Source organism: Oratosquilla oratoria, chromosome 34 (assembly GCF_046742065.1).
Source record: "Oratosquilla oratoria isolate Oo_2021 chromosome 34, ASM4674206v1, whole genome shotgun sequence".
NCBI lineage: Eukaryota > Metazoa > Arthropoda > Malacostraca > Stomatopoda > Squillidae > Oratosquilla > Oratosquilla oratoria.
In genome coordinates this window covers 18,464,033-18,474,341 of record NC_134810.1, presented here as the reverse complement: position 1 = coordinate 18,474,341, position 10,309 = coordinate 18,464,033, and the positions used below count along the sequence as shown (strand labels likewise).

General features: G+C 39.5%; 1 protein-coding gene across 1 annotated transcript in view; it reads right to left on the bottom strand.

Moving 5' to 3' along the window:
- LOC143018415 (centromere protein I-like) overlaps positions 1–9,884 on the bottom strand; it is a 56,039-nt gene extending 46,155 nt beyond the window's left edge. Inside the window, exons 1-3 of the mRNA XM_076173771.1 lie at positions 9,690–9,884; positions 6,227–6,370; positions 1,677–1,774 (exon numbers count right to left, since the gene is read on the bottom strand). Coding sequence (XP_076029886.1) covers positions 1,677–1,774; positions 6,227–6,370; positions 9,690–9,744 — 297 coding nt within the window. The 5' untranslated portion in view covers positions 9,745–9,884. The remainder of the gene's footprint in view (positions 1–1,676; positions 1,775–6,226; positions 6,371–9,689) is intronic.
- Positions 9,885–10,309: the final 425 nt, after the last annotated feature.

The window sequence follows — 10,309 nt, the reverse complement described above, 5'->3', positions numbered from 1 at the left end:
GCTCACTTCTATTTTTCTTCCACCATTACCTTTACCTCTTCATCCCACCATTTCCTGCCTCTCCTGTCCCCTCCCATCCTCCTCATCCACATATTTTGCACACTTCACCACTTCCTCTTTGAAACATACACATTCTTCCTCTGCTCCTTTTCCTTCAGTACCTCCAGGAGGTGCTAAGATAAGAGAGAGGGTGGAGGGGTGTGGAGTGTATTCAGGGATGGAATGGGTGGAAATGATTTTATGCTTTTTCTTTTTGGCTACCTCCCTTGTAAGGGGGAAAAAGCCTTGGTATATGTATGTATGTATGTACCTCCTATACTCCTGTCAATTTCTGATATGCTTTCTCTTTATCTTCATTAAATTCACTCAGCTTCGGTACTTCTCTGCCTCACTCCCCCCTCTCCCCCCTTATCCATTTTCCCTTCTAATAGATAATAATATGACAATCCTTTGCCCTCTCTCTTGGATTACATTTATATCAGGAATTCTTCCAATCTCTTTTTTAAATACTAATACATTGTCCATTAATACCTTATAAGTCACCCTTCCCCCATTACGGTGTTCCACATATACTTGTGCTCATCTCTCTTCCATCATCTCCCTTTCTAAATACATCTCTAAGATCTCTTCACTACAGTTCTGACAAGACATCATGTATCTCCCTACTACTCTATTTACTGACTCATCTCCTACTCATCATTGAGATCCTCAAACACCCATACATTTATTTTCCTCTCATAACTCTCTACACAATTAAAAAAAGTGTGGAATATGGAAGTGAATGGAGTCAACTGGAGAGGAAGATAAAATATGAGGTGAATGGATGGGATAAAGAGGACCTTGTATGCACAAGGTATGTTTGTTTAGCAGGGTAGTGAGAGTGCAAAAGATAGGAATAAATGGATGAGAGGACAATGTGACCCAAAGGGTTGTTCTTCTCATCTGTTATGAAAATCATGTGAGGTGAATGAGGAGGGGGTCACCATATAATGAAGCAATGGAAGTAAACTAGCTCCAGCTGTTGAGCCCTGCTATGGAAGTGGTGTATCTCTCTGCACTATGGACTTGAAGAGTAGTAAGGAACCACTCAGGTCAAAGGCAATGCAGCAAGACCCAATAGGCAGAGTGGGTTTACCTCAACTGCTTCATTATAAAGTGATCTCTCCTCATTCACACAAAATAGTTTATGGAGCAGACCAAAAGAATATCCCTTTATACCACTTCATTTCTTCATCCATTTACAGTCATTCAATCCTATCTTTTGCTCTCTCTCTCTCTTCCTTGATTGAAAGATATTTCTTATGCATCCAATACCTGTTTCAACTCGTTCTCATGGTCTTCCTCTTTAATTTCACTCCATTCACTTCTGCTTTCCACTCTTTTTGCTAGACTTTTTTCACTTGTTCTTTCCATACATCCAAATAATCATCTCGGTATTCATAAAAAATGTTCATAAAAAGCGAATACAAGGAGAGCAAAATAATAATTCTAACAAAAATATTGCTAAAAATTTTATTCTATTTCAGTAAAGGGAATGATTAAGGCTTACTAATCATACATATATATTGAATATTTTGCACCTGCCTTATATTCAATATCATAAATGCAACTTCTATATAAACTTTGATCCAATTAACTATCAGATAACTATAAAATCAAATTGAGAACAGCCTTACTATTTTTGTGGCATCACTGATGGCAGCTGGGATTAATTCATATGGAAAGTCATCTTCTGGGATGAGAGAATACAGCACATTTTGCCTTGAGACGATATCTACAGGAAATCCAAAAGGTCCATCAAAATATACATAAATCACATCACCTCAGTTTCATATACAAGGTGAAATAGCACACTATGAACAAGGAATAGAGGACAATGATTTCTTTTTCTTTTTCAACAATCACCCTACATCCATAAGGAGTGTTTCAAAGATCAATGAAATCCACATGACATCTACTATTAAATACATACATACATACAACCAAGGCTTTTTCCCCCTTACAAGGGAGGTAGCCAAAAAGGAAAAGGCATAAAATCATTTCCACCCATTCCATCCCTGAATGCACTCCACACCCCTCCATCCTCCCTCTTATCTGAGCACCTCCTGGATGACAGGTCATCCCTGCACCTTGTCCACTGCCCTGGGTCAGAAGCAGTGTCGCAAGACACAGCACATCCACAGCAAGGCCGCTTCATTAAATTGGCGACCCCCCTCTCCGTCCCCCCATTGCATAAAAGGAGAAGACGGGGAGAAATCCCTTCGGGCTGCGTCAAATTTTCCTCACACATACTACCTCACCCCCCATCCCCCTGCCCATTCCACCTCATGCAATCACAACATCATCCATATACAACCATTCTCCATTCACCCGTCTTCTGTCCTCTCCCGTCCTTCCTCAACAGACATTCCCCTCTTCCCCAAAGCCCCCTTCATCCCATCCATCCACCTCATCCTAGGATGTCCCCTCATGTTCACTCCCTCCACATCTGCCTTCCATACCTCTTTTACTAGTCTTTCTTCACTCATTCTTTCCATATGTCCAAACCATCCTAATATTCTTTCATCAACCCTATCTCCCAGCTCCTTTTCCACCTCTGTTCTCCTCCTCACCTCCTCATTTCTCACCCTATCTAGCCTAGTAACCCCCATCATACTTCTCAGACACCTCATCTCAAACACATTCAAACTCCTTCTCTCTTCTTCTCGTATGTTCCATGTTTCTGCCCCATACAGTGCTGTTGGCACAATCACTCCTTCATACAGTCTCCTCTTAGCATCCATTCCCAAATGTCTATTCCTCATTACACTCTTTAATCCACCAAGGCATTTACTCGCTTCTCTCAATCTACATTCTACCTCCACCTTCACTCCACCTTTTCTTGCCACATTTGCACCCAAGTATTTAAAACTATCCACTTCCTCCAGTCGCTCTCCCTTAATGCTCACTTCCAGTCTACTGCCACTTTCACCCCTTGTACATCTCATCACCTTACTTTTACCCACATTTATCTTTAGCTTTCTTCTATCACATACTCTCCCAAACTCTGCCACCAACTTCCTCAATCCCTCCTCCAATCCTGCCACAAGCGCAGTGTCGTCCGCAAACAACAGCTGGCTCACCTCCCACTTTTCTCCATTTTCTTTAACCATCTCCAATCCCTGACCCACTACCCTTGCATTTACCTCTCACACCACCCCATCCATGTATAAGTTGAACAGCCAGGGCGACATAACGCATCCTTGACGAAGTCCCACCTTTACCTCGAACCACTCACTCTCTCCATTTCCAATCCTGACACAAGCTCTACTACTCTCACAAAAACTCTTGACTGCTCCTAGAAGCTTTCTTCCTATCCCGTATATCTGCATAACCTCCCACAGTGCCTTTCTGTCTACCCTATCATAAGCCTTTTCCACATCCATAAAAGCCCAAAAAATATCCTTCCCCTTTCCTATAGCTTTCTCACATATCTGTCTTACCACAAAGATCTGATCTACACAACCTCTACCTGTCCTAAATCCACACTGTTCCTCACCAATTACTCCTTCTGTTCCTCTCCTAATCCTCTCAATCAAGATCCTCCCATAAGCCTTCCCAACTACACTTAACAAGCTAATCCCTCTCAAACTACTACATTCACACTTGTCCCCTTTTCCCTTGTAAAGAGGAACTATACAGGCACTCCTCCAGTCCTCCGGCACTCTACCCTCTCTCCAGCAAACATTAAATAACCTCACCAGCCAGTCCACCATCACTGTACCTCCCTTTTTCAGACATTCTGCATGGCATCCATCCAGACCAGGTGCCTTACCTGCTTTCATCATCTTAACAACTGCCTTCACCTCATCCTTCCTTATTTCTCCTCCATTCTCCTCACTCTCATTTTCTTCGCATTTTCCACTGCAGCTATCTTTCCCTCCCTATCCTCCTTCACATTTAGCAACTCCCTAAAATATTGTGCCCATCTTCCCCTTACTGCCTTCTCTTCCATTATCATCTGTCCATCTGCACCTTTTACTTTTTCTTCTCTACTTGATTCGCCTCCTCTTTCTCTCTTAATTTCTTTCCAAAACATCTTTTTATTACTTTCAAAATTTTCTGTCATACTCTTACCCCATTTCACATCTGCTCTCCTCTTTGCCTCCTTTACCTTTTGCTTTACTTCTCTTTTCTTTTCTTTGTACCTCTCATATGACTCCCTCGTCCTATTTTGTAACCAATCTGTGAAAGCTCGCTTCTTCTCTTCTACAACCTTCTTTGTTTCCTCATCCCACCATTCACTACCCTTTCTTCTATTTTCCCGTCCTTCTTGTTCCGCACACCATCCTTGCACACTTTATGACTCCCTCCTTGAACTATTAAATAGTGGGGTAATATAGCATGCAATAAAGACTGTCATGACAAACATTATATACCTCATCTGAGGTATTGGCTGCATGCTATCATTGGTTAAAAGCTGCTCAGTAGCAACTGATAATTTAGGGTCTATATGGGGTGCCCCTACAGACCAGAGCCACACATCATTTTGTCTGTGACAGAGGAAATCTCTATCCATAGAGAAATGATGATACTTTATTATACTGTGACTGCCCCTCCATTATGCTGTCCCCTCCCACTCTTAATACTGTCCTGTACCAAGTCTCTGAATCTTCATTTCCTTTTTTTGCAGAACCCTGTGGTGGGGGAGAAGAATACTGCCACTGAGTGTTCCACTCTAGTTGTAAAAAGCAACAAAAGTGGAATGGGGCTAGGATTAGGCATCCTAGTGGGGTCTGGAAGGAGCCTTTCAAACAGAAATTTTGGGTCTTTTAATGTGCGTGGGAGATAAGCCAATTGTTATTTGCTGATGACACTGCATTTGTGGCAGGATCAGAGGAGGGATTAAGGAAGTTAGTGACAAGTATGGGAAGGTATGCAAAATAAGGAAGTTGAAGATAAATGTGGATAAAACTAAGGTGATGAGATTTACAATGGGAGAATGTGGCAGCAAACTGGAAGTGGGTATTAAGGGAGAGAGACTGGAGAGTGTGGATATCTTTAGATACTTGGGTAATGTGGCAGGAAAGGGAGGAGTGGAGGTGGAGGTAGAATGTAGATTGAGAGAAACGAATAAATGCCTTGGGGGATTAAAAAGTGTAATGAGAAGTAGACATTTGGGAATGGATGCTAAGTGGAGATTGTATGAAGGAATGATGCTGACAGCACTTTATGGGGCAGAAACATGAGATGAAATGCCTGAGAAGTATGGTAGGGAATACTAGGTTGAACAGAGTGAGAATCGAGATGAGGAGGGCAGGGGTGGAAAGGGAGTTGGGAGATAGGGTTGATGAAAGAGTATTGGGATGGTTTGGACACATGGAAGGAATGAGTGAAGAATGATTAGTAAAAGAGATGTGGAAGGCAGAGGTGGAAGGAATGAACATGAAGGGGTGACCAAGGATGAGATGGATGGATGGGGTAAAACACTGATAACAAACCACATTTGGAATCTGGGTGGAAAACAGTAAAAAATGTGTGAGGAGGAGAGCAGGGGTGGAAAAGGAGATGGCAAATAGGATTGATGAAAGAGCACTGGGATGGTTTGGACACATGGAAAAAATGAGTAAAGAAAGATTAATAAAAGAGGTGTGGAAAGCAGAGGTGGATAGAGTGAACATGACAGAACAACCAAAGATGAGATGAATGGATAGGGTGAAAAGGGCACTGAGCAAGAGGATATCTGTTGAGCAAGGTAGGAAATAGGGGGTGAGTGGAAAATGGCTGTGTATAGATGATACTGTGATGCAAGGAATGGAGGGAAGGGGGATGGGGGGAGGTTAAGGAGTGGTTATGTGTGAATGATATTTTGATGTAGCCTGAAGGGATTTCTCACCTTATTCTATTTTTCTGCATGAGGGCATGGAGAGGGGGGGGGACCAATTAAATGAAGCGGCCATGATGTGGATGTACTGTGTCTCGCTACATTGCTTCTGACCCAGGGGAGTGGGCAGGATGGGGGGATGATGGGTCATCCATGAGGAGCTATGATGGAAGGGAGGAAAGGGTGGTGGATGGGAATGAAGTGGGTACATGCCTTTTGATTATGGCTACCTCCCTGGTAAGGGGGGAAAAGCCCTTGGAGATAGATAAAACAGTTCTCAAAATAAATGAAAATAAAAAACATGCATCATTCCCTGATCACATCAAAACTGTCTTCCAATCATAAAAACATTAATTGACTTACCATAGGAGTCACTGAAGACAATAGAATGTGCCAAAATTTTCATTGAATTCTTTTCAAGTCCATCTGTATGAGCCTTTTCTCGGATGGTCTTCAGTACAATCTTTAACACGTGTTTGTCAATATCCTTCTTTTTCTTTTTAGAATCTGTAATACAAACCAGGTGATAAGAGCATGATATTGGTTCTACATCTTGCTAAACAATTATTGGTCATGTATGGATAAATGAAATAAATCTTACATACATAAATACATATACCAAGGCTTTTTCCCCCATACAAGGGAGGTAGCCAAAAAGGAAAAGGCATAAAATCATTCCCTTCCATTCCATCCCTGAATACACTCCACACCCCTCCACCCTCCCTCTCATCTTAGCACCTCCTCGGTGCACAATACCCCCACTAGTGTCCTTGGGTTAGGCTAGGCTCCCAACTAAGTGGTTAGGTTTAATAATGTTATACTAGATAATTTAATGACAAGGTTGATGTGGAATTCATGAATACTACGAGAATATGGAGGAAAATGGAAATCTTGATATTTACAACTTGGGAGTGAACAAACATGTGCCAAAGAAGGAAGGAAAAAGCAGAAACAGGATTGAAATGGTGTGAGATTGCAAAAAAGACCAGGGGCATGGCTTGGGGAAAATGGAGGAAGAGAAGAAGCAATAAAACAAAAGAAGCTTACAAACGAGCTAGAAATGACTATACAAGAAATCACTGGGAGGATGAAGAAAATTTTGAAAGAGGTGTAGTAAATGTAAAGATGAACCAAAACATTTTTACAGGTTTACCAATGATAAACTGAAATAGAGGGAAGTAATCACCAAATTAATGGTGAGTGGTGAGGTCTTTGAAGAGGCCTCACTTCAGGCAGAAATAATGAAAGTTTCCAATCAGTCTTCACAAAGGAGAGCATTTTTTTTTTTTTTTTAGAAAGAGATAGAAGCAAAAATTAAGGTTTAGAAGATATAAACATAGAAGTGTGGGAAGTGCTCAATATTTTGGGATCATTGGATGTGACAAAAGCTTCAGGACCTGACAGGATCTCAAATAGGATGATTAAAGAATGTAGGGAACAACTAGCAGACAAGATTCACAATTTTATCATATATTTCTTGAAAGAAGGCATATTGTTGCTTGACTGGAAAAGGGCTAATGTGGTACCAATACACAAGGATAGAAATAAGGAGACACCACTAAATTATAACCCAGTGTCACTAACCGGCACAATATTGAAATTATGTAAAAGGATTGTGAAAGACTGATGGACCAAATATCTTGAAGAGATAAACATTCTCACAGAGTCAGTCTAACTTCAGACATGGATGGTCATGTGTGTCTAGCCTCTTAATTTCTTACTTGAGTGATTGATGCATTGCAAGAGAGAGGGGTGGGTGGACTGTGTGTACCTCAACCTTGAGAGGGCATTTGATAAAGTACCTCACAATTAACTTATGTGGAAACTGGAGCACACTGGAGGACCAAGAAGCAAACTACTGGAATGGATGAAAAAAAAAATTGAAGGGAAGATATTTACACCGCCATCTTTTGCAGTCTGCTCTAATGGGTATGCCTCAGTTTGAATGCTTGTAGCATTCAGTGCATATGCAGGATTTTCAAATTGTCTTGCTGTTCTGCAAGTGTATGCCAGTTCTTAAAAAAAAAAAATGATTTAAACACAAATTTGGCTATCAGCTGTGGCAAATTAGTTCTGAGTGGAAATCTAAAGACATGGCAATTATATATGAATATTTTAATGTAATATTCATGTTTTTTAGCCTATTTTCTCCCAGAAATGAACAACTTTAAGACTGTTGGTAATGTAGGCATATTCTCTGATACTTTGTCATGTTCATTTACACTTTACATGTCAGAGATACTACTAGTAGTAGTCATAGAGGATGTTGTTCACAAATAATACTTACATTGTTATGGTATGAATTTTAAGATGTTGGACAGGCTATGCTATGCCTATTACATAGCCGGCTATGGCTATGATAGCAAGTATATGAAATAACTATTAATAATATGGTCAGTATTCCATGTCATGGACCATGTCCATGACCATGAGAAGTCTCAAGACTAGTAGAGGTCAAGAGACAAGACTTAAATTTTATTCTAGGTCCCATCATGATAATAGACATGAGCTGTTGAAATAAGGCTGTTTATTCAGATTATCATGATTATAGATATGATTAAACAAAATAACTCCTTTGAAAGTAAAAATACTTTATTCATTTTTCTATTTCAGTAAATTGGTGTAAAAAATAATTCGCCGATTTCAACATAAATTTATGTTAGGTCTTAAGATAGTTGCAGTACTGACTGGTTAGTGTACTGAGAGACAAGCTAAGGGTAAGGGCTAAGGCACCTAATTATGCACTTTTTAATGTGATAGAGTTCTTTTAGCTGCACATACATTACATTGATGGAACATGTTACATGATAGATGTTAGTAAGATTAGTGTAAAAGTGATTTGTTGGCCCATAAAACCTTCACATGCAAAGTTGCATGTCAATTGGGGCAGTGGTTTAGATTCTATGGATGATTATCTCTAAATTGACAATAGTTGCCATGGCAACATGATAGGTGTTCATAAGAAAGTACAAAAGGAAGGTCCTGCATTGTTTTTGATATGCTCAGGTGATTTGTTGACCCATAAAACCTTCATATACTAAGTTGCATGTCAATTGGGCCAGGGGTTTGGATTTTATGGATGATCATCTCTAAATTGACAACTTAACTCTTAAGACTTAAGTCTTAATAGTTGCCATGAAAAGAAAAGGCAAATTTTGTATGATTATGATGGAGATGGCAGATGTTCCACATGACATTGTTTTTGAATTTTGACATGCAAAAACCCAAATATTCCAAATATCAATAAAATTGGACCAGTGGTTTAGAGTTTATGTGTATTTCTTTACCAAAATCTTTACAAATTACCACCCTTAATTCTCACACTTTGTTATATAGTAGTCTAGCCAAAAAATCAGAATAGAAAAATAATGGTTGGGTGAAACTATAAATTGTCCTTTATTAGTCTTCCCCACCCAAAAACCCCGAATTCCCACACGTTCCCCCAGATCGTTCGGGAGATGTAGGCATGAGTGCATAATTTCAATACTTAATTACTTCAAAAGTACGCATTTGCGACGGAAATGATGTACACCATCGTTCATATCACAACATTTCTCACCAGAAACACATAAGCCATGTATCAAATTCTATGGTTGGGTAAAACTATAAATCGTATCTCCCTTATTTTTCAAGCTATTTCAAAATTTTAAAAAGCATCTTGATTCTCATGAAATGTTATTTCATATGCAACAAGAATTTAAGGGTTAAACAAAAACTGAAAATGTTATGCTCATACCTACCATTACCATATGTATTCCATAAAATAACAAGGGTTGAAGGAGTGTGACAGTGTGACTGTCAGTTAATAGTTATTCAGTGTACTTACTCTGAACAAGCCATTTGCAAGCAGAGTCAACGTCAAACTCTGTTCTTGCTTCCATGTTTTCCTCTTTCTCCTCTGGTTTATTTTCTGCCTCAATAGGGTTTTTCTTTCTCTTATATGTATGCGTTTAGTTTGTAAGCACCTTCAACACCTTGAGCACTTTTAAGTTTCCGCCTTCTTCAATGTTTACTATTTGAAAGGTTGTGAGCGATTACAAAAACGGAAAAAACACTATTTATTCCGACAAGGGTTATATGTAGGTTTCATATTCTCCTTCCTAATTTTTACAATAATTCTAAAAGAAATTGTACTATTTTTTGGCTATTTACTATAATTTTACTCTTTAAATTTAAATAGATTTCTAAATCGTGCGTCCCACGCGCACTTTGATTTCTATGCCTATGAGTTTTATATCGACATGCCACAGCACAAAATATGGGAAATATTCTTCCTATAACTGAGATAAATTTATGTATATACATATACGTATATGATACATACAATCAGATACAATTAGGTAGTCACACATACAGGTTACATACGTACATACATAGGCCTACTATACATACATACATGCATAGGGTATATATGTACATACATATGCATACATACTGCAACGAACC